Here is a 25650-nt window from a genome sequence, read left to right as displayed (position 1 = left end):
GCAATTTTAATAGGGAACGTTGCATTACAATGTTGATTTTGATATCAATAGTTCGAATTAAGTTATTTCTGTATTATTTATAAAACATGGCGGATCAAAACATCAAGTCTCGTTTCATTATAAAATTAGATTTTTGTTAGTTAACAAAATACATGATGAGTTTACGTGATTATTGGAATATGACATCTTCGTTCTGTGACGGGTACGCACACCATAAAGTTACTTTAAAAATATTTTTCTGTATTTTTGCTTTGAGAAATAAGTTTAATTCTAAATAAGCATCAGCATTTTAAGCAGGTGTCGTCTCATAGACACCTCAGCCGATATTAACTCGCTTCTCCCTAAATCATTTCATCAACCTAAGAACAGATGATGTCATATCCACTTGTTTAATCAGCTTCCGATATTTACGATTCAATATGGTGAATTGCTTGAAGCCCACCATGACCTATATTTAAAACTTTCTCATTTTCTCGTTTTGCAACATAGTCGCTACATATATTTTAGCAAACGTATTTAAGAAATTGATCCATTCTAAAAATATGCGCCCTCACTATCCATTTATTGTCATGCATCTTAGAAACTCGATGTTAGAAACAAGTTGATGTCTCTTCTCTTCGTAAGCGTATTCATCAACGCTTACACCATCCAATTATTGTCAAAAATAAGGACCTAATTGTAATGGAACATGTTTTACTTGTAGCATTGACTGACAAAGAAATTACTTCCAACGCACTGACTTTCCTTGTGGGAGGCTATGAAACCACTTCCTCCACGTTTGCCTTTTTGATACACAGCCTCGCTTTTAACCAAGACGCCCAAGAGAAAGTCTATAAAGAAATAATGAACGTCATTGGTGAGGTGAGTGGCAAATATTATTAATACTAATCACTTCAAGCAACACAGACTTCTTAAATTCTCGGACTGGTAAATTGATTATTTAAAGGGATGGTTCAACAGGAACTTGTTCACACTGGACTTGAAGACGACCATATTGTAGTCAGCTGGAAAGCAGACCAGTGGAACAGAATTCCACAGGCGGGCAGTTCTAGAAAAGATGCTTTGTTCATGGATTAGAAATAGATAGAAAGTGAAGTGAATTTTTGATTGCGGTTGTAGTTAGGTGAGTGTTTCTTTTTTTTTGTTGTAAAAGTTTAGCAAAGGGGGACTATAGACTGAAGCTCAGACGAGCACTTGCCATACAAATAACGATATAGCAGATACTGGCCCGTAACGTCTCTTGTCTGGGCAAGAAGTTGCAAGGGAGAGAAAAAGGCATTATCTACTAGGTTCTGAAGTCGTTTTTGAAATCGATCAAGGCAGGATAGGATGCCCGAGCAGCTTCTGCTCAGACATCGCAACACTGCTCCATCCTGGGAGTATTTGGCTCTTATAGAGGATTGCATTGGTAGTGAGATACCTAGTGGAGCGATAGAATGATCTAATCATTTTCATCTTGGCAACGGATTTGATGTATATGTTCCATCTCAGATCAGGATGGAAGGTCAGTCTCAGATGTTTGTTAAAACATGGTGCTTATCAAAGACGAGAACCATTAATTTCAGTTGGGATCAGATGTGAGTCAGAGCGTTAATGATAGAAAGAGAGAAGCTTGGTTTTAGACGCATTAAAATTAACCAACCACCTTTTCCCCGTTGCACTGCCCAAAACCAGAAGTGAGAGAATCAGAGAGATCTTAGCTATTGCTGGTCTTCGAAGTGTTGTCATAGATGGTAATGTCGTCTACATCAATGTCTACGAATGATCTAAGAATGTGATTTGTGAGATTATTGACGAACATCATGAAGAGAATTGGGCCCGGGATGGAACTCTGATGACGCCTGCGTTAACATTACGGGTTTCTGATTTCTGCCCATCTTATAATAAGAAATTATTATAAGAGAGAAAGGATTTAATAATGGAGAGGACATTTTCAGCTATTCCGTAGCTGGAAATCTTATAAAGTAGACTGTGATGTACTACCCTACAAAGAGCCTTCTATATGGCAAGGGTAATTGCTCTAATTAATTCTATGTGAAATTACAGTCAGTAAATCAGCTATAGATCAAGCAAAACAGAAACCATATTGCATGTCACTGAGTAGGTTATTTTTTGTCGAGGTGGTTGATCACTTCTCTATTTATCACATACTTCAGCAACACTATAGCATTTTCCTAACAAGAAAAGATGCGTTGCTATGATCTGTTTAATATTCTACAAAACTGCCTTTTGATATTTTTTTTCTCTATGATTTTTAGTTTTTGATAAAGCTAAGAAGATTTTCGGCATATCGTATACATCCGTTAGAACTTAACAGATTTGAACCTAAATAAAATGCAAACATTATTTACCGATAGCATCGCATTTTTCTTACCGTAAAACGTACCATTCTTATATTTTTGCAATTTAGTATTATATCTCTTGTCTTATAAACATTGACTTTTTATATTAGAACTAACAGAGAGACCCGACCGGGATTGAATAATGGTTTAACAAATGCTCCACACTTCCAATACTTTTATTATCATCGAAATCATTGAAATCGCCCATTTTTCAATCAAATCGATTGATTGCCTGCTTTAGCTGGTGATCCACTGCGTTGCACTGAGAGAAACCTCACATGCCTTCCAGAAATATATTAATTAACAGTACATTGTACTCTACATTGCACTGTACAGAACCTACGGTTGATTTTATTAAATTACTTTTTATATAATGACTTCATTTAAAGTTTAAAATGTAAATGTCAAGTGATTGAATTGTGCTCTAAACAGAAACGCTCAGTTCAGTTCGAACGCTATATTTTATCAAAGAAACTATTGTTGATTTTATATGGTGGACTCTTCTGCTTGTGCGGTGCGTTGATAAACCTCTCAAACACATATATATTATTTTAATTGGAATTCATTATTGAGATGAGTATTATTTATATTAATTTATTTTATTGCGGACTATTATTCTCATCTTTATCAGTTGTTGTTTCACGACGTTTCGGCCAACTATTACTCTGGCCTTCGTCAGGTGGTAACCGCGACGGATAGGAACTTCGAATCTCCTAACTGCATTCTCAGCAATCACTGCCATCCGTAGTTGTTGTCGTCTCACCACGTTTTGGCCAAGTAGGCCTCTGGCCGGCTTTTGGGTAGGATTGAAACCTCTATTCATACAATGCTCATCTGGATCTCAAACACACTTGTGATGTTAAGCAGTATATAAAAGTATTAAAATCAGACAGTTCCTTCTTTAATGTGATATTTTACATCATCGATTACCGATAATTATCAGAGGTATTTTGATTAAATAAATTCCTATGTAAGAACACTCCATGACATATAAAATACATTTCTGTGAAATTCCATAAAAATCGGCCTAACTATTTTGGAGACATCTGGGGACTATCCATCCGTCCCTCTCTATCTCTCCATCTATCAATCCTGGGCCCTACTCTCTTTCTGATCTACATCAATGACCCCCCTAAACACATACTTAAATCATTCGTTGACATCTATGCTGATGACACGACCATCTACGGCAACACGTCAAAGGCTGTAAATGACAAAGTTCTCTCTGATTCTCTCTCCTCTGATCTCGAGCGCGTGGTTCAGTGGGGGTAAGACGTGGCTGGTTACCTTTAATGCATCTAAAACCAAACTCCCATCTTTACATCATCAACGCTCTGATCCCCATCTGACATCAATTGAAATGGATGGCTCTCGTCTAGGAGAAGCCTCGTGTTTTGACAAGCTTCTGGGTTTGTCCTTTACTCCTGATCTGAAATGGAAAACGTACATCAAGTCTGTTGCCAAGGTCGCTGGAAAGATGGTGGGATCCTTCTACCGCTCCAGAAGATATCTCACAACTGATGCAATTCTCTATCTATATAAAAACCAAGTACGTCCAAGGATGGAATACTGCTGCCATATATGGACAGGAGCTGCTAAAAACAGCCTATTCTGCCTTGACAGAGTACAAAATAGACTTCGTGGCTTCGTGGGGGATGCCCTTTTCCCTACCCTGCAACCTCTCTCCCACAGAAGAGACGTTGCGAGCATATCCTTGTTTTATCGTTATTTCCATGGCAGGTATTCGTCTGAACTCCAATCTCTGGTCCCCTCTCGCCAATCTTTCACGAAAAACCCCCGTCTAGCTGAATCCACTGTGAAAATTTTCCCCCACTCTTTATCTGTGCCTTAATCAAAACGTGGATTCCATGAACAAAACTTCTTTCTTAGAACTGCACGCCTGTGGAACTCTGTTCCGTCTGCCTGCTTCCTACTTGACTACAACTTGGATTTCTTCAAGTCCAACATTAACAAATTCCTAATGAACCGCCCCCTTAAGTAAACACTTTTTCAAATCTCCACACTAACGTACTGTACTTGCAATAACCCTTATCCCTGTATGGCTTCCGGGCCTTGATAAGTGGTGACCACCGTGTAAAAAATAACCTCTCTCACACACAGTGCTTTTTATACATAAGTAGATATTTATCAAGTTAGCAAGAATTCTGCTTTTCATTCTTTTTTATTCTTATTTTCATCTACCGATTCTTATTCTTTGTATTCTTGTTCTATACCTGTTATTCTGATTCTGACATTTTGTATTCTTGTTCTATACCTGCTATTCTGATTCTTACAGTTTGTATTCTTGTTCTATACCTGTTATTCTGATTCTTACATTTTGTATTCTTGTTCTATACCTGTTATTCTGATTCTTACATTTTGTATTCTTGTTCTATACCTGTTATTCTGATTCTTACATTTTGTATTCTTGTTCTATACCTGTTATTCTGATTCTTACATTTTGTATTCTTTAGTTTATTATTCTTATTCTACTTTTCTTATATTATTCGCGTCTTTTTCTTTCTAGTCTTCTTTCTTATTTTTCTGTTTTCTTTTCTCATATTTTCAGGAGCTTCCTAATCAAGATAATGTACGGGAGTTAATGTACTTGGACATGTGTCTGTCAGAAACATTACGAAAATACCCAGTCGTAACAAGGTGAGATGTTTCGGATTGTATGGATTATTCGGACTACTGTTATCATCTTGAGTGTTATTTACATAACGTTTCGGCTGATGAAAACTCAGACCTTATTCTGTTGTATTTTGTTGAACTCGGAAATCTTTCTGTGGAACTTGGGAATCTTTCTGTCGAAATCGGCAACCTACACAGAATTTCGAACAGAACCCTTTATTTAATTCTCGTTCAGTCAGCAATAACCGGGTAGAATCGTAAGTAATTTGCAATTGCATTCTGTGTATTCCACTGAAGAAAGACCCTTCAACAATAACTGAACTTCATCTAGTACTTTATCCGTTACACCTTGCGAACAATTCTCGTGTAGATTTTACGAGTTAAACATATTCTTGTTTCAGATTACGATTTTAATACTTATAAGTAAAGATCTTTATTCATTACAACATATACAACTACACATACGCACATATATTCATACAGACCTAGTATGGAATTTAATATAATACAACATGGGAACACTAATCTATAATATAAATCTCATCTGTCTGTTTAAATGTATGTATGTATGTATGTTTGTATGTCTGCCTAAAACTTTCGTCAGAGGCGACGGATTTTCACGAGATTTGTATCGTTTTGAAGCTCGACCTTTCGGACAACAAATATCGAAAAAGTGGCTAAAACATTAATTCCTTCATCCTCAACTGGGCACATTTCTACAAGGAGGATCGATTTTTCGTAGATTTTTTCGAAAGTCATTCTCTCTTTTCGATTGACTAGCTTTAATTTAAACATACGCAACTTTTGCTTTGGCGATGGACGCAACGGCAAAAACTTACCCAGGCTAGTCTATAATATAAATCTCACATCTCTGTTTAAATGTATGTATGTATGTATGTATGTATGTATGTATGCTTAAAACTTTCGACAGAGGCGACGGATTTTCACGAGATCGACATTGTTTTTAAGCTCAACCCTGCGGACGACAAATATAAAAAAATGGCTAAAAATATTAATTCCTTCACTTTCAAATGAGCACTTTCTACAGGGAGGGGTCACTTTTCTCGCCGATATTTTCGAAAGTCATCCTATCTTTTCGATTGACTAGCCTTAATTTAAACCTTCGCTACTTCCTGTTTTGCGATTGACGCAACGGCAAAGACGTTGCTTTTTTCACGTTCTTTTCCTCCTTCGTGGTACGCGTTCGAGCCTGCCTACCTACTACCACTTTTTTGTTTTTGCTCAATACACATCTCCAAACACCCGGGCAACGCTGGACACCCAGGCTAGTCTATAATATAAATCTCACCTGTCTGTTTAGATGTATATATATATATATATATATATATATATATCTGCCTAAAATTTTCGACAGAGGCGACGGATTTTCAGGTTATTTGTATCGTTTTGAAGCGCAACCCTTCGGATGACAAATATCGAAAAATTGGCTAAAAAGCTTAATTCCTTCACCTTCAACTGGGAAATTTGTACAAGGAGTGGTCGATTTTTTGCGTGCCAATTTTGCATGTCGTCGTAACGGTTGGATTGACTTCGTTTAATTTGAACGCTTTCTACTTCCGGTAGCGTCATGGGGCACTAGTAAGATGCCAGATTCTCTTTCACTTTCTTTTCCGGGGTTGAGCCTGCTTGCCTACTAACACTTTTTTTTGGCTCAACACACACGTCCAAAGAGCCGGATCCATATTATAAATGTCTACCGTCGGTTTGAATGTATGTATGTATGTATGTATGTATGTATGCCAAAACCAGACAAAGGCGACGGATCCTGGGCAAACCGATGTCAACCACGATTCTTCAGACGACGAAAATCTGAAAATTGGCCCCAAAAATAAATTCTTTTACTTTAAACTGGGCAGTTTTGTACAAGGAGGTGTCGGTTTTTTGCGTCCCAGTTTTTGCAAGTCATCGTATCGGTTGGAATGACTTTGCTTAATTTAAACATTCTAACATTCAGTCGGACGATAGCGACATCGGCAATGACGTCACATTTTTAAAACCTTTTTTTCTCCTTCGCGTTACGAGTTCGAGCCTGCCTGCTGTTTTTAACACCTCTGCCTGCTGTTGTTTTGATTCCCTCCGCTATTACCACTTTTTTTTTACACCCCCGGGGTTCCTTACTACACTACCTAAACACACCCGGGCACCCTCACTACTGTTGCTCTACACCCCCGGGGGTCCTTACTACAGCAGCTAAACACCCAGACAACGCTGAGCACCTCGCTAGTTAATTATAAATAATACATAAGATCACTATAAAATTATTAGTATATATATATATATATATATATATATATATATATATATATATATATATATATATATAGTAATTTATAAAATATATATGGCGATTAAGCTACACTGAATATTCTGCGTTTCATCCAACTATAGGATTCGTCAGGCTTATGCGCTTTTTTTTATATACATATAAATATACCTAATGAAACGCAGAATATTCAGTGTAGCTTAATCGCTATATATATTTTATAAATTACTAACTAGCTCTACCTACGTAATGAGCACTTTTGAAGTAAATACTTAAAGTTTACGCATAAATCTATACTTTCGTATAGTAAATTTATGTGAATAAATGAAATAGTTATACTTAGCTCCTAAAAAAGTCGAGCACTTTCAAAAGAATTTATTTCACCACATTAAAAATAGATATGGAAAGAGTTAATTTCGAAACATCGCTAAAAAACATCACCACACCCAGCAAGCATAGCTATATTATTAAATTAATCCAAAAAACAGATGAACTAATACGCCGAATGCGATGGCGAGCAAATTTCTTCCTTAAAAATGAAAACGTAAACAAAAAAGAATCCTTTGGTTTTAAAACCCTTAAAAATGCGAAAACAGTATACCTTTTGATAAACTTTGAAAATGACCTTTTAAACGTAATTAAAAACCTAGAATTCCACAATCAACCTAACAATTTCCAACGGAAACTACATAAAATCGTTAGAAACATAAACAACTCTAATAAAATCTTTGTAAAAGCAGATAAAACAAGAAACTTTTATAAAATAGATAAGCAAGAATATAACAAACTAATCACAGAAAACATTACAAAAAACTACAAAAAACTAGACACAAACAAATGCGATTACATAGATATAATGAATACTGAAAGTAAACAAATTACCGATAAACTAAAAATTAGCGATAAAGTTGGCAAATTGAAACCTAGAGAGTCATACATTCTGCTTAAAGACCACAAACGGGACTTTAATAATAATCCCAGCACTCGCCTGATAAACCCAACTAAACCAGAAATAGGTAGAATTAGCAAAACTATACTTTCTAGAGTAAACAAACAAATCAAACAGGACCTAGAACTAAACCAGTGGGCAAATACTACCGAAGCAATCACCTGGTTTAAAAATATAGAAAACAAAGATAAATGTACATTCATACAGTTTGACATCATAGACTTTTATCCCTCGATATCCGAAGAACTTTTTAACATTGCCCTAGAATTTGCCGAGGTATACACTGATATATCCTCAGAAGAAATCAACATAATTAAAAAATGTAGAAAATCAGTTCTAATAAATAACAATAACCAATGGATAAAAAATAAAATGAAAAATTCATTCGATTTGGCGATGGGTGTCAGAGACCCTGCAGATGCATCAGATCTTGTGGGATTATTCATTCTATATACCCTCACAAGCATATTCGATACTACGGATATCGGCCTATATAGAGATGACGGACTAGCTATAATAAAAAACTCCAACAAAGTCAAGGGAGAAAACTTTAAGAAAATCATACACAAAGAAATGAAAAAATTAGGCCTAAAAGCGGGCATATCAGCTAACATAAAAATAACAAACTTCCTGGACGTCACGTTAAACTTAGATAAAAACACATATGAACCATACTTAAAAGATAACGCTACTCCGATTTACGTAAACCCTAAGTCCAACCACCCACCATCAATTATAAAACATATTCCTAACTCGATCGTAAGTAGACTCAGTAATAACTCAAGCGATGAAAATGCATTTAACAGGTCATCCAATATTTACGAAACAGCCCTAAAAAACAGTGGATACAAAAATATAGATATCAAATATAAACAACAAAACACCAACAACTATAATAAAATTAAAAACAGAAGAAAAAGAACTATAATTTGGTATACGGCCCCATACAATCAAATGTTAAAAACAAAATTTGGCAAGAAATTTCTAGATCTTATTGAAAAACACTTCCCCACAACCAACCCCTTACACAAAATCTTCAATAAAAATACCTTGAAATTATCTTACAGTTGTTGCGAAAATTTAGAGATGATAATTAAGGCACATAATAACAAAATACTAAATGAAAACAATGTAAACAACAACAAAATAAACAATAAAAAAAGTAGACACCAGGACAGAAATAAAAACAACACTAACAGAAATAATAATAATAATAATAATAATAATAATAATAATAATAATAATAATAATAATAATAATAATAACAAACCAACCCCGGACAAGTGCAACCATACCATAAATAAAAATACTAATAACGAACAAGATAAAAGCAATTGTAGACACCGCACACTTTGCCCAGTCCAAAACAAATGTCTAACAAAAAGCGTAGTCTATCAAGCAACAATATTTGCAAAAGAAAACCCGAATAACAAAAAATATTACATAGGCATGACTTCCTTAGATTTCAAAACCCGATACTATGACCACAAAAGCACATTCAAAAATAAAAAAAAACACCGTATAAAAACAACACTAGCGAATAAATACTGGGAACCCACAGAAAGCGGACATTCGCCGGTAGTCGAATGGAAAATAATAAGACAAGCAACCACATGCAGACATTTAGACGACCCATGTAAATTATGCCTCCATGAAAAATTTTCTATCCTGTACTTTAAAGAACCTCAAAATCTATTAAACTGTAGGCGGGAAATAGCAAACAATTGTGTTCACAAAATAAAACCTACTCTAGGATAGCGATACAAAATAGCTTTAAAACTAACAATAACAATAGAAAACAAACAAATAAATAAATTAAATAAACATGAATATACATAAACGATCACAAGCATATATATATATATATATATATATATATATATATATATATATATGTATATATGTGCATTATTGTGTACACATAGGTATATTTATATGTATATAAAAAAAAGGCGCATAAGCCTGACGAATCCTATAGTTGGATGAAACGCAGAATATTCAGTGTAGCTTAATCGCCATATATATTTTATAAATTACTAACTAGCTCTACCTACGTATTGAGCACTTTTGAAGTAAATACTTAAAGTTTACGCATAAATCTATACTTTCGTATAGTAAATTTATGTGAATAAATGAAATAGTTATATATATATATATATATATATATATATAATTCTGCAATTCATTGGTTTGTGATTTCTTGATGAACATACCGACAATTTCTCTTCATCCTTAGTCTGGCCTTCATCTTCTGGTTTCATTCACCTGTACTTAAGATAAGAGTCCTGGTACACTGAAGATATTATTTTAGGTACATTTTGGAGCATTTGTTTTCGATCGCACATGGGTAACTTGGATTCAATGGTCCACAAGGTCCTTGTACCATACGTGCCATCAGTTTTGCGTGAAGGTCATCGTCTTCCTCTTTGTCAGAGCTATCTGAAGATATGCAGAGATCCATTTGTTCTGGTAGAACTTTGTCATCTGGGGCCTGCCAGATGAGGATGTGTGCATGCGGCAGTCCTCTCTTTTGGTATTCAATTCTGTACAGGAAAGCCCATAATCTGGCAAATCCTTTTTTAATAAATTCCATTAGCTTTTTTAGCTTATGTGTAAAGACCCTGGCATCAATATCTGGACGATTCTGAGATTCTTTTTCTATTAGGAAAAGTTTCTCTAATTTCCGTCTACTTTAAATTTGTCGTGAAAGCGAGATTCATTCGCCGAACATAAGCCATGGCATCACTTTGGCGCTCAAACATGTACCACGGGTCTCTTGTGTCACATATACGAAGATCTCGAGACATACTTTTTTTTATTATTGTTTAGAGAAGTTTTTATTTGGATTACATCATTGACCAGCGCCGCGGAGTTTTTGATCTTTTTTTCTTCTTTTTTCCTTTTCTCATCTTGAATTTATATTCTCTCGTAAACTTTAGACTGTCGAACTTTAACACTCTAACTGAACTATCTAGCAAACGCACGTGCGTCCTCTGTTTATTTTAAGGTGTGTGTGTGTGTGGGGGGGCTGTAACCTGCGTTTACCGGCTTGAATTCTAAACGCACTGACCTGCCTCGTAGCGCCTTGCTGCATGCAGATGTACACATTGTTAATGAAAGTCAATGGGGTTGATCTATGTCACCGGCAACCTTTTTTGACCCAACTTGACACAAACAAGTTGCGTTCAATACGGTACCGCGTTAACTGCGTTATTGACACACAACACTGGAATAGCAAGGTGTAATTACAAATAGGTATTGAAACAGCGAATTTACGGAGGCAAAAAGTCAAACGAGCTAGAAACAAAGAAGCAGAAAATAGATGATACTTCTTAATAACATAATGGTATTTATAAATACGACACGCAACATAACACCTGTATGAGAGAGGTTGCAGAGAAGACGAAAAGGTTGGGCCAATTAAATTGCAAATGCGTTTCTGCACTTTATCAATAGCCGTCAGATTAACAAAAATTCGCCAGCTCAAATATGAAAAAGTATTCCGTACATGGTCTGATGGGAGATTTGTAGAGATAGAGGATAGCCACAAGTGTATTAGACATGTTTAATAAATAGAGAAAACTGACTTTGCGAGAAGCCAAAAAGGCAATGGATCTAATGTATTGTGAACGGGACCCTTGTTCCAGATCACCAACTGTGACCTTTCAGGGTTGCTGGTAACACGTATGAACCCTCACACACGCGTCGTGATCGTCTTTTGTAGGAATTCCTCGCGAGTTCTCTCGGCGCAGCGGGATCTGGTTGGTCGGTCTCATCGTCGATTTCACCTTCGGGTTGATGTGCCGTATCACGCTGGAAGAGAAGAGATTTTCATGCATAAAAAAAGATGTCTCTATTCTACGAATTAATTCACTCAAATTTACAGAATATAATATAACTTATATACGAATGTCCCAGGTTAATTTTCCTACAAAACACACTATTGAATATTATTCTCCGTGTTTTGCAGTGGCGTCTGTCGAGAAAGGGGAGGGTGCGACGGCGTCTCTTTGATTAGTGCTAAATTCTCTCGAAATTCCGCTCAACTCACTGATTTTCTGACGCGAGCATTCGCTTATATTGGAAGGTAATAGGGTAGGTAGGGTCGTTTACTAGACCAATCACTAATCAGCATGACTTTATGACTGTATTTTCCACTCAACTACTTGTGAGCATTCGCTTTCTTTGAGCTCATAGTAATGGGCCACTATTGCTATTTATTTGATGTTTTTTCGTTATCGAATGTGCTTTCATGGTCGTAATATCTGGTTTAAAACTCTAGGCAGATAATATCCACTTCTTGTTATTCGGGTTTTCATTGGCAGATATTGTGACTAGGTAAACAATGCATTTGGTTAGATATTTATTTTCTTGTGGACCGAGTGCACGAATTTTACAGTCGTAATTTTTCTCTTCATTATGAATTTTCTTGTTTCTATTTGGGTGATCTTTATGGTTTGTGTTATTACTATTTATGGTTAATATATTTTTGTTTTTCGTAGTGTTATTTTTATTGCTGCTATATCGACTACTATTTTGTGTATTTTGTCATTTTTTCTCTCCGTTGCTCCCATTTAGTATTTTATTAAATAACCATTTTAAAGTATTTATTAATTGATTTACTTCGCTAATTTCAAAATCCTTTTCATCAATATAATATATAAAAAGTAATATATAAACTTATATATTACTTTTTACCGAAGCACGATAGCTATTTTAAATGATTAATTGCATATGAATAATTAAACACTGTCATCTATTTTACCCATACTTTCGCCGGAATCGCTTTTTCATAAACTTGCCAACTCATTTTTCCACGTTTGCCTTTATATTTTGATAGACTCAACCGTGAAGCAGACGAGGACATAAAAGTAGGAGACTGGACGATCCCTAGTTATACGGACGTTGTAATCCCGGTTTATTCGATACATAACTCGCCTGAATATTACCCAGATCCAGAGAAATTCATACCGGAAAGGTAAGTAGAAACTTTTAGGGTCATCGAAATTTGTACTGGGATATTGGAATATTTCACATTTGGATTAAAACACACAGATTTAAAAAACATTTATTAGAAATATGAAAAGTAGCTTTAGAGAAAAGTGCATCCCCCCAAAACTTATTAACCAATTCCACATGCATATTTTATTTATTTATTTATTTATTTAATGGAAATCGCTCTAGACAAGACATGAATCCACTTGATGTAAGCTGTTAAAATTCTACTTCAATGTAAAAAAAAGAAAGAAATAGCAAGCAATAAATGTTAGATATACAGATTCTTCCTCCCCCATGGTTAAAAACATCGCTTAAAGAATGTGAGATCTAAAAGACAAAATATGTGAAGTGATGCTTACGCGACTGCCGAAACTGTAAAACACCAGTTAACTGTATATTCTCATTATATGTTTGTTTAAAAAAGGCTGGAAAATATCTGGAAAAATAAACACCTACGACCAAGACAATAAATAATAGTACCCCCCCCCAAAAAAAAACAAAAACGAAAATTTTCAACCAATTACAGTTACAGAAATTAACTAATTCTAGTATATGATTTAGGACGAAACAAAGAAAAAAAAAATTACTTCTAAGCAGCAATGAGTGAGACGAAGCAACGCCTTGTCACCCGCCGCTGCTATTTATGACACTTTCCTGTTTTAAACACACCATAACCTATACATGTGGCATGAACATTCCGTCAGCTTTTAATATTTCTTTCTTTTCTCTTCATGAAATACTACAAAATGACACGTACACATATACAGACAATGATGCTGGTTAAACAGAGCTGCGAGGGAAAAAGAAAACGAAAGACCAAGCTCTTATGTACAATATCGAAAATAAACTGGAATCTTGAGAAGATCTTCATTCTAGTAATTATAGGAGCAACTGGACTTATGAAAAAGAATTTCAAAAACTACCTGCCGAATATACTCAATGAACCAAGTGCAAGAGAAATACAAACAATTGCACTTAAAGAATTGCTTTATTTTATAGTATATCAACCCTTTTAGGTTATTTAATGCCAAATCCAGTAGTTATGGCAAGAGATTTTATGCTTCAAGTTGTTTAAAGTTTCAAATATTTATTCATAATATTTGGTTTGGTTGTTTTGTAGAGAAAATATTTTTGTTTTTGATTTTGCAAAACATGAGAGAACTTTTCAAAGTGAAATAAATACAAAAAAATAACATCAATGTTTGGTGCATTTTAGGTCGAAAAGAAACTGGAATCTCAGGAAGAGCTCTATAATTCCAGTAAGCAACTGGATTCATAAAAATGAATTTCAAAAACTAGCTGGCAAATGTACCAGGTCAACCAAGTACAAAAGAGATTCAAATAATTGCACACTTAAAGAAATGGTCAGTATCTTAAAAATGATCTCTCGGAGATTGGATTGGATGTACCCAGTAAGTTGCCCTATCCCCAGTTGAAAAAGAAACTGATAAAAAAATTGAAAACAACAACAACAACGAAAAAAAACTAAAAAGATACAAACAAAAACAAACAACATTTTTTAGACATGCTGCAAATATGAGATGTCTTCAATAAATTTCCAGACTATTTTGTCCAAGAGTTTAAAATTGTCGTAGACTCTTGAAAATACAGTATGTTATTGCTATATATATTATGAGATGGATGACCAATTTTTATAATTACAGTTCCAAAATGAATAGATACAGCAGAGGTGGAAATAATATTATATGCATGGGTTAATGAATTGATTTAAAAACACTGATTATATATATATATATATATATATATATATATATATATATATATATATATATATATATATATATAAAGCTGAATGTGTGTGTGTGTGTCTGGTCACAAATAGGCTCCTATATGGTTGACTATTTAAAAAAAAAAAAACTGATTACATATAATGATAGAAGATGCATCGAGACACAGGAATGGGTATGTTTGATCTGGCAGAACGGTGGTTCATTAAAATTTTTGGGTCTGCGTTCGCAACTGGTCCACAAAGTATGGAAATAAAAACTTAAAAATTAAAAAAAAAACATTTACAAGTGTTTTTGATATAGATGTACATAAGAATACTTTGATACGTATGTTTTAACTTAAATAGGGATGGTATAATAAAATTGTGGGGTTTACGTTCGCGTTTGGACTCCATAGAATGCAAATAGGCACACACTTTAATAAAGACTTTTCATGTCTATCTGCGTAAGTATACTTTGATAATTATGTTTCAGTTTGAAGAAATATGGTATAATAAAATTATGGGGTGTTCATTCGCACCTGACCTCCATAGAATGTAAATATGTCTTCAAAGTTTAACAAGGTTTTTTCATATATATCCACAGAATATTGTGATAAGTGTTTCAGTGTGAACAGGTATGGTATAATAAATTATGGGGTTTATCTATTTTATTTTTACTTTCATCATATTTTGCTTTGGTTTTGATACCCCAAATTCGAAGCTATCTGATTACAACCCTTCCTTTTCATAACCTATCATACTTTCATAAATCAGAGTCCATTTTCTGTTGGCTGTTTTTGAACCCAGTCAACGCCGGATACTTTTGCTAGTATATATATATATATATATATATATATATATATATATATATATATATATATGAAAATAATGGAAATAGTATTCCGACAAAATAGAGAAAATAAAAAAGGAACAAACCGTATTATGTGTTCACCAACGTTTCGTCTTTATTTCGAGACTTCCTCTTGGTGAATGAGATTAAGAAACCAAAAAATATACCAGTACAAAATATTTGAAAAAGTTTCACGTGCACAGTGTGACGCAGTTCTATTTAAGAGAAACGGAAAAATTGATGTTGGAAATTCAAAAAGGAAGGGGGTCTGGCGCTGTTAAAGAGAAGGAAATTTTAGTGCCGTTATATAGTCGTTAATTTAATAAAAAACACTCATTTCATTCCTGTTACAAACTTATATTTAAATTTCAACAGATATATCTTTTTCCCAATAAGAATATAAACTTGCGTTCATAGTTTTAAAATTAAAAACTTGGTTCTTGGCCTTCGGGACAAGATCAAAGTGTAGTATCTGTTCTTCAGATGCTGCACTTCTATTTCTTGTTCTCTTTCGGTGGAGGAGAAATCCTTCACGACTGAGACAATTTTTATTTTTGTACCTTTTCTCCACGTTAAAAAACGACCCTGGTGTCTAACTCTGTCCTGTGGGGAGGCATAGTAAATAGGTACAATTGTAGCCCAAAGCAAAACTGTAGCGTTAAAAGCTGGTGACGTTACCACCGTACCAACGTGACACACATATGACCTGATTGAAAATGAAAAATAAACTCAGATGAATGTACAAAAAGTTTAACGATTTTTTAATTTTTACGCATTTTTGGCCCCTTGAAAACTATTTTAACCGACTAAAGATTCATAAAAAACTGCCCGTAAAAAAATCCAATCATTTGAGGCCCCTAGTGCCGCTCTGCGGCTTTTAGTTTTGGAGGAGATAGAGTTTGAAAATATGAAGACAGACATATAACTTTATATATATATATATATATATATATATATATATATATATATATATATATATACTAGCAGAAGTACCCATCGTTGACTGGGTTCAAAAACAGCCTACAGAAAATGGACTGTGATTGATGAAAGTATGATAGGTTATGAAAAGGAGGGGTTTGTAAAGAGATAGGTTTTGATACTCAAAAATTTTACCCTAAGCAAAATATGATGAAAGTAAAGATAATTTTCGCGAAAATATATATTTTATATCAACTTTGTTTCCATTCGTAGCCAAGAGTGACCAACAAAATGATGTTTCCTTACAAAGAGAAAATGTTATATATATAATAATATAAATATACAAGAAATAAATGTTACCATAGTCAATAAAAGTTACTTTTATAGAAGAAAAGTTCATTGGTTTGTATTTTTAAGTAGTTTGTAAAAATAATTTTTTTTAATTCACGGATCGGTTTAAAAAAAAATCAAAATGGCAGCAACTTTGAAATGGAGAGCCCCGTTTTCAATTTGAAGGAGGGCACTTGAGCATTCTTTGTTAACAATTTAAGAGAGTTCCGTCAACGTAAGGAATATTTATAAACATATTTTAATGTTTTCCGTTATTTTGTGCTTGAGGAATATTCGATTATGGTATGTGTAGTTTATATAAAAATTTCGTTTTAATTTCGGTTCGCTGAAACTATTTCAAATAAAGAGCATTAAAAACTATTTCAAAACAACAAAAACATTAACTGAACTTTTATTGACTATGGTAACAATAATTTCTTGTATATTTACTTTTTTGGGTAGTCGTTTGTTGGCTTCTCTTCTAAACACTCTTACTAAATAATATTGACGAAATATCGAAAAACAAAGAAACAAAAACAGTTTTGAAAAATAATGAGGCTTTACTTATTTTAGTAAAATAATCTGAAACAGCAAAATGGGATATTAAAAAAGTAAACACGTAGTTACTTTAGTTTTTAAAGCAAAAATCTATATAAATATGAATAAGAAGAAAATGGCACCCTTTTCAAGCAGAACAGCTTCGTTGCAGTTTTACGGTATTGAACGGTGTAGTATTGCGCCGTCAGATTCAGGGTTGTACTATTGTAATGTAAAGAACACGCAGAAAGAGTTGTAATCAACTGAATTCCTTCTAGTACATTGACAAAAATGCTTAAACAGATATATAAATAAAAATAAAACGGTTATGCAAATGTTTTTAAAAAGACACGTAATCACGTGAGCAGGATTTTTCCTTCTTTTGACAAGATTAAAAGTAACGTTCTTATTTTTTATTATTTATCTATTTACCTATTTTCGAAAGAGTGCCACGTGCAAGGGGAGAAGTAAAAAAAAAAAAACAGAGTTATGCAAAATTTGTGTCGAGAATTGCCTAAAGTTCCGACTTTTTTGTGCTTTCACTTTAATAAGAACGTGAATTTATGTGGTGAATTTATTCGACACAATATGATTTAACTAAAAAAAAATAAAATAAACAAAACTTAAATTAAGAATTAAGATTTAAGTTAAGGTGTTATTGTGGACCCTTACCCCTTTTAAAAAACCTTGTTAAACTTTGTGACATATTTACATTCTATGGAGGTCAGGCGCGAAAGAACCCCCAATAATTTTATTATGCCATATTTCTTCAAAGTCAAACATAATTATCAAAGTATACTTACGCAAACAGATATGAAAAGTCTTTGTTAAATTTTGTGCCATATTTCCATGGATTACAGGCGCGAACGCAGACCCCCACAGTTTTTCTGAACCACCGTTCTGCCAGATCAAACATACCTATTCCTGATCCTAGATATATCTTCTATCATCATATGTAATCAGTTTTTTAAAATAGTCAACCATATAGGAGTCTATTCGTGACCAGATACACAGACACACACACACACACACGTTCAGCTTTATATATATATACATTTTATTTCTACGTTACTGTGTTCGTGTGTCTCAAAAGATATGCTGTCAAAAACGAATTTGCCATAGTATATGAATAATGGTTCGTATGAAGTTCTAAAAAATATTTCCGTTCACTTTGATGTTCGACACCCAAACATCTATCCATCCAGTTTCTTTTCCCACGCCGACTTCTTGCCAGGACGTAACTTTCTGTATATGCCCGCTTAATCAACAGTGGGAAGTTATTTTTTTTTTTATTAAATCTAACTTCACGTAGAAAATACCGGCTTTAACACACCCACGACTAACGATAATTTTTTTTTTTTGTATTTTTCTACTTGCGACATTTTTATATGGCAGTACACACGGAATCGACTTCAATTACAAGCAAATCTATAACAATTTTTTTTTTTACTGTAATTGTACTCTTTCTAACTATGAGTAATATCACAATTTTCGTTTAATTAATTCGGCACGTGTGCGTGTGCTCAGCTAAAGGTGAACTCATTTATTTTATTAGTGTTGTTTTTTTGTTCCAATTATATTTAAGAATATCTATTTCTCTACGCAATATTTGACATCATATAGTTACATCATCCTGTATACGACATAATCACGTTGACACACTGGTTCCCATTAGATCACCGAAGTTAAGCAACATTGAGTCTGGCCAGTACTAAAATGGGTGAACATTAGGGAATTCCTGGTGCTGTATTTGCTTTCTGCTTATCTCAGGATGGTTTCCAGTCATCCTGGGCTCCTCCTTGTTATTGGACTCCAGCAGCACTGATTCAAGAGAGGTGTGGTTGGAGATTGTGTAGCCGTTGCCTCGCAATCACCCGCACAATCACTCTTATAACGGTGACCATTGTCTTTCGATATTGAACGGAGGCGTTTAATTTACATCATAAACATTTTACGGCACAGATCCAGAAGTTGCATCTTCTGGCGGATTACGACAAGCAGCCGGAAAAAATTGCTGATAAAAAGCCAAAGCGAACTGTAAATTTAATTGTATGAAAAATCTTTATATCTTTTCAAATAAATGTATATTAAAACATGTCTTTTTCAACAAACGTTTTAAAGAAATAACAAAAAAACATGAAGACAAACATGGACGAAAATCAAATGTTTTTTCATTTCAAGTATATAATTATTAAATGTCCAGTTTTGAGTCTCTTGAACAGTTCAGTGAAATGCAATTCAGATAATGGGCCTCAAATCAGTGAGAGGGAGTTGTAGATACGCGAAAATCCGCCGAGAGAAAGCCCCCAAAATGATTCGTATTCTCTCCTGACGATCTCATATTATCTTTATACCGGAATGGATTACTCCACAAGCAAAAAAGATAAACTTTATTATACATTACTCTACATGAAGATATAGCCTCTGAAATGGTGCGTATTTTCTCTTGATTACACGACATTATCAGGAGACCGGAATAAAATACCCCACAAGTTAAAACATATGATCAACTTGATTATATACATGTCTGCAAGGTAAGCTGTTTCTTCTAAACAACATTATTGGTCGCTCGCGTCATTGCGAATTTATACTACTGTTCCGGTAGCAAATATTATTCTATAAGAATTTTTTTTTTTTCAAAAGTTTTAATAAAGTGTTTTCTTTTGTAACGACGAAAACAATATTTTTTTTCATTAAAACAGCTATGATCGAAAATATATTTTTAAGAAAAAGTATTTTTCTTATTAACAAAAACAATTTTGCCATCCGCTGACAGCTGATTGCTGATTGGCTAATCGTGTTAGCTTCTTTCGGCAACTTTTCCGATGACTTACCATAAACTGCCAGAAGACGCTGACATGGCTTTAGGTTAGATTCTGGATCAGTAGCTATTTCACAATTTAGCATATTTAAATTTCATTTTTTATATCGTTTTCAAACAATAATTATTTACTAGCCAAAAGTTTAATAATTTATTCTTTTCGACGTTTGTCAATTTACGTCATCAACTTTTTCTATACTTTCTTAAGAATGGATCACCTCTATTTTTATAATTGTTGCGTGACTACTAGTCTTTTCTCCCTTCAACAGTAAACGTTACGGTTACCGTGACGACACAACCGATCCTGATTGTGCTATCCACTAATTTTAGTAATATCGATTGACAGGTTTACACCGGAAGCGAAAGGCACCCGCCATCCTTACACATATATGCCATTCGGAAAAGGACCGAGATCGTGCCTTGGAATGAGACTGGCACGATTGGAACTCAAGATGCTAGCGGCTTCCATACTCAGAGAATTCAAATTTACACCCTGTTCGAAAACTGAGGTACGTTGTAAATAATATGTGGTTTTGGTACTTATGCACTTATGTTATGTTATGCTGAAATAATAAAGTTACTATCAGAACCCGTGGATATTCCACGGTAGTTGAAATTTTAAAACACATTATAAAAAAATGAATAATAAAAAAAAATAAAATAAAACAAATAACAACGAATTTAAAACAATTTTTTAAAGGCAAATTCTGTTTTTTTTAATCTTTTGAAACTAAAAAGAATTGACTTAAAAAGATTTAGATTTTTTTCAATGAAAATTCAACATACAACACATTATTTTTTTTTTCTGAATTATTTTTAAATACAAATTATAAAAGAAACAGATGTCAATTCACTTGCACATTTTTTTTTTAATAAAATAAAAAACTTAGTCTCCTCTCAACATGACGTTTTTTAAATTATAAAATAAAATAGCCAATCTGAAACCGTAAATAGACAACCATGTATTTTTTGTGTTGAAAATGCTGGAGAGGAAATAGTTTTAATGATCTTTAACTGATAAAAAGGGACTATAAAAGGGAGGTAATGTTTAATGTTTACAATGATGGTGGGGTTTTTGTTGTGACACCGGACGTCAAATAAGTAAATTAATACTTAGAAGATTATTTAGAAAGCCATTCTTAACATGGGGATGGGAGGGTGTTTTGTAACTTTTCTGTACTTTCACTTAACAATTCAGTAAAGGTAGATATGATAAAACTTGAATTTAACTTGAACACGATTAAAAAATAGCGCGGTACAATAAGCGCAACGTGGTTTTATTTAACAGTGTTTTGTATATCTGTATGTTTGCATGATCGTGTTTTTATGTTGTTCTCGTAATACTTAGAATCAGCTGTTTGTTTCTTAACTCACTTTATTACTTTTAAATCTTCTTAGTTTGGCACAAGGCCATTAACTCCTTTTGCACACACACACACACACACACACACACACACACACACACACAAACACACACACACAAACAAACAACAACAACAACAACAACAACAACAACAACCTTTTATGGTGAATAATTATAGAAAATCTGAACCAGGGTTGCTCGGTAATACTTCAGGGTATTATATTTTATTTTGAGATGAGTAATTTGTATTTATTTATTTATTTATTTATTTATTTGCGGATTGTTATCCACGTCTTCATAGTTTTTGTTGTTTAATCACGTTTCGACCAACTGCTCCTTTGGCCTTCTTTAGGTGGAATGAGGATTAGTTGGTCAAAACGTGGTGAGACAACAACAACTATGGAAGGCAGTAATTTCTGAGGATACAGTTAAGTGACTCAGCATTCTTATCCCGTCGCAGTTAACAAACTGAAGAAGACCAGAGGAACAGTTAGCCGAAACGTGATGAAACAATAACAACTACGTAGATGAGGATACAACCCGCAAATAAATAAATAAAATATTCCCGGGGTTTCGAAGATTAACTATGTACATTAGAATAATGAAAATAAAAAGGAAAACCTAAATCATTTCTTAGTTCATCAACGTTTCTTCTTCACATAAGACTTCCCCAGGATGATTGATTTGAAAAAGTAAATTAAAAACGCAAGTGCATGACTGGGCAATATCTGGTATGTATTTACTTTCTTCAAAGCAATCATTCTGAGGAAGTCTTATAAATGAAGACGAAAATGTTGATTAATTCACAAATAATTTAGGTTTCCCTGTTCATTTCCAGTACATTGGACTATCAGTTATATTTTTATCAGAAGAATAATATATGTCTGTAGAAGCAATATCAGTGCGTATGTAATGTTACACATTACAGATGTAGATATCAACACAAAGAAAAAAGAAGACAAGGAAATAATTTGATTCACCCATTTTTTTTTAGTGAACAACAGACATTTATTTACAGGTACTTTTCAGAATAATGTCTTGTAACTTATTCAAAAGTTTTCTTGCATCCCAACGTGCTTAACAAAACTCTGCCGTGTCGAACACGTTGTACTCTATCTTTGTCCAGTCATGTTTGAAACGCATATTTTTCTGTGGCTCTCGGGCCACGCGTGTAACACGTCTCTCCCTGTCCCCTCTCTTGAACATGATACTCGGTCTGTGCACACGTTCTTCTTTTTATAATCTTTTTCTTTCCTTCTTTCTTGCTGTGACGTCACCTTGCACATGGTCCAGTCATTTTCATACAGCTAATGCTGCCATCAATGTTTCCCCTTGACTATCAATTTTTAAATATTTGGTATGCATCAATCGAGTATTGAAGCCCAGTATCCCGCCCCATTTAAGGCAAACTAGTAATAAGTATACCTGTTTTTTTATATATATTATTGTAATACTGATTCAAAGTTATTCATATAGAAATTACATTTTTATATTTTCCAGGATCCAATTCAGTTGACACAACTTTTCTTTTTGCGAGCCAAAAATGGCGTATGGCTCAACGTTACTCGCCGAGGAAAAGCATGAACAATTCCTCTTCACGTGACGTTTCTAACACGCTTTTCTTCCAAAATAAAGCATCTTAAAATCGACCAAACGCAACTCTTATCTATAATCTATATAATAACACGCTAAGATATTTCTTATGCGTACGTACGTTATAACATTTCACACACATAAACAATAGAGATCAGTCGATCAGCACAAATTGTGATTGGTGATTAATCTGATTTAAGGTAAAAATTCTTCCGATTTTTTCCATGAATTGTTCCGAAATACAACTATTTTATCTAATCGACTACAACAGTACAGTTTGAAATAAATACATTAAAAATTGGCATTCGATTTTACTGATTTGAGAAATATCCAACTGACAATAATTTTTACGGTAAGAACACAGAGGATAGTTATTGGTGTAAAAAGAATAGAATTGCTACAATCTCTATTTCTATTATTATGTAAAAACAACTTTGTGTGTTTGTTGCGTTCCCTATAGAATCGGAAACGACTGGGCCAATTTTTATGAAATTTCTCACGAAATCTGCCTGGCAGTGTTCTTAGATAAGTTTTGTATCGGAATATCTTCGATAAGTATCGATAATCGATAATCGAAATAATCCGATGAAAGAAGCAACAAACCAGTTTGACCAAAGTTAACACCTTATACAACCTAACATCACAAATGCATTTGAGAAGTTTATTACCACACAAGTAGAAAGGCCAGCCATATCAAATCAATAGTAGGTTCTTTGATATGACAGGATTGAGTTCGAAATGAATGTTTCTATTTAAAGCACAATTGCACCATGTTACTTGGCTTTTTCATTTTAAACTAAAATTCAATCCATTATCACTGCACAAGTAGTAAGACCACCATATAAAATAAACAGTACGTCCTTTGATATGACAAGGGCGCGTTCTAAATGAATATTTCTGGTTAGAAATAATTTTATAAAATCAACAGTAGATTCTCAACAGTGCAATGTAATTTACAATGTATTGCCGATTAAATCACTGCTGAGAGGCATATGAAGTTTCCTCCCAGTGCACTGCGATGTGTCCTCGACTAGAGTAAGCAATCAATCGATTTAATTGAAAAATGGGCGATTTCACAGATTTCGGCAACAATAAAAATATGGGAGTGTGAAATGTTTGTTGATATCATTAAATCCCGGACAACGTCGGGCCTCCCTGCTAGTTTAAAATAAATTAGACAAATTCATTTCATTTGTTTAATTATTTCACAGATATTTTAGAATGATATTTCACAAACAAGTCGCTGCTTATCAAAATCCAAAGTCCAAAGTCCACTCGAGGGTAAGAGTTAATGAGTGCAAGGTGAGACCACACGCAGATGATTTGTAATGATGGTGGCGATTTGTAAGAATTTGGTTATTTCAGAGGATGCCTCAACACGAACTTGTTTACATTGGACTTGAAACGACCATGTTGTAGTCAGCCCAGACAAAGTCCCGCAGTATTGTCTTCCGTAGGTGGATAGTTTTAGGAAAGAAACTTGACTAATGGAATTTTCGTTTACTTTTAGGTACAAGTAAAGGAAGTTGTTGACAGTGGTTGTAGCTAGACGAGTGCCTGTATTGAGGAGCGACCATAAATTAAAACTTAGTCGAGCACCTGTCATGACAATAACAATAGAGCAGAAAAAGACTTGTAATATCTTTTCTGTGAAAAAAAGAGGTAGTAGAGAGGGTAGGGCAACGCCTACTAAATTTTGTACTCTATCAAGGCATGAAAGAGTGCTCTGGACAAAATATGACAACAGTATTCCATCTTAGAACGTATTTGGCTCTTATACAGGTAGAGGATTATGTTGGGAGTGAGATTACTTCTAGAGCGGTAGAATGATCCAATCATTTTTCCCGCGACCATGACAACGGATTTGATTTAAGCCTTCCATTTCAGGTCAGGATTGAAAGTCAGTCTCAAAAGCTTATCAAGACAGGGTGCTTCCCCAAAACAAGAGCCATTCATTTCAATTGGAATCAAGTAAAGATCAGAGTTTCTGGTGAAAAGATAGGAGCTTGGTTTTAGATATATTAAAAGTAACCAGTCACCCCTTTCTTCATTGCACCACGTGCTCAAGATCGGAAGAGAGGACGACAATGAACAACATGTAATTACATGAGGACTTCTGTCTGAAGAGGTGTCACTACTTATCAAGACCCGTCGGCTTCTTGAGGATAAGATTTAAAGAGTGCACGGTGGTCAACGGTACAACAGCAATCATTACTGGTGAAAATTAGGTATAATTTGATGATTTAGAGGGACGGTCCAACAAGAACTTGTTACATTGGACTTGAAGACGACCATGTAGTCA

General features: G+C 34.2%; 1 protein-coding gene across 2 annotated transcripts in view; it reads left to right on the top strand.

Annotated features, from left to right (window-relative positions):
• The window catches only part of LOC145246657 (cytochrome P450 3A11-like), a 94859-nt gene extending 71209 nt beyond the window's left edge, over nucleotides 1-23650 (top strand). For both annotated transcript variants that reach the window (XM_080108365.1, XM_080108366.1), the window contains 5 exons: nucleotides 704-861; nucleotides 4912-5000; nucleotides 13050-13187; nucleotides 20739-20901; nucleotides 23256-23650. In XM_080108365.1, coding sequence (XP_079964491.1) covers nucleotides 704-861; nucleotides 4912-5000; nucleotides 13050-13187; nucleotides 20739-20901; nucleotides 23256-23339 — 632 coding nt within the window. In that variant the 3' untranslated portion in view covers nucleotides 23340-23650. The remainder of the gene's footprint in view (nucleotides 1-703; nucleotides 862-4911; nucleotides 5001-13049; nucleotides 13188-20738; nucleotides 20902-23255) is intronic.
• Nucleotides 23651-25650: the final 2000 nt, after the last annotated feature.

This window comes from Euprymna scolopes, chromosome 24 (assembly GCF_053919585.1).
Source record: "Euprymna scolopes isolate OS-2025 chromosome 24, ASM5391958v1, whole genome shotgun sequence".
Taxonomy (NCBI): domain Eukaryota; kingdom Metazoa; phylum Mollusca; class Cephalopoda; order Sepiida; family Sepiolidae; genus Euprymna; species Euprymna scolopes.
This window is presented reverse-complemented; position numbering and strand designations above follow the sequence as displayed.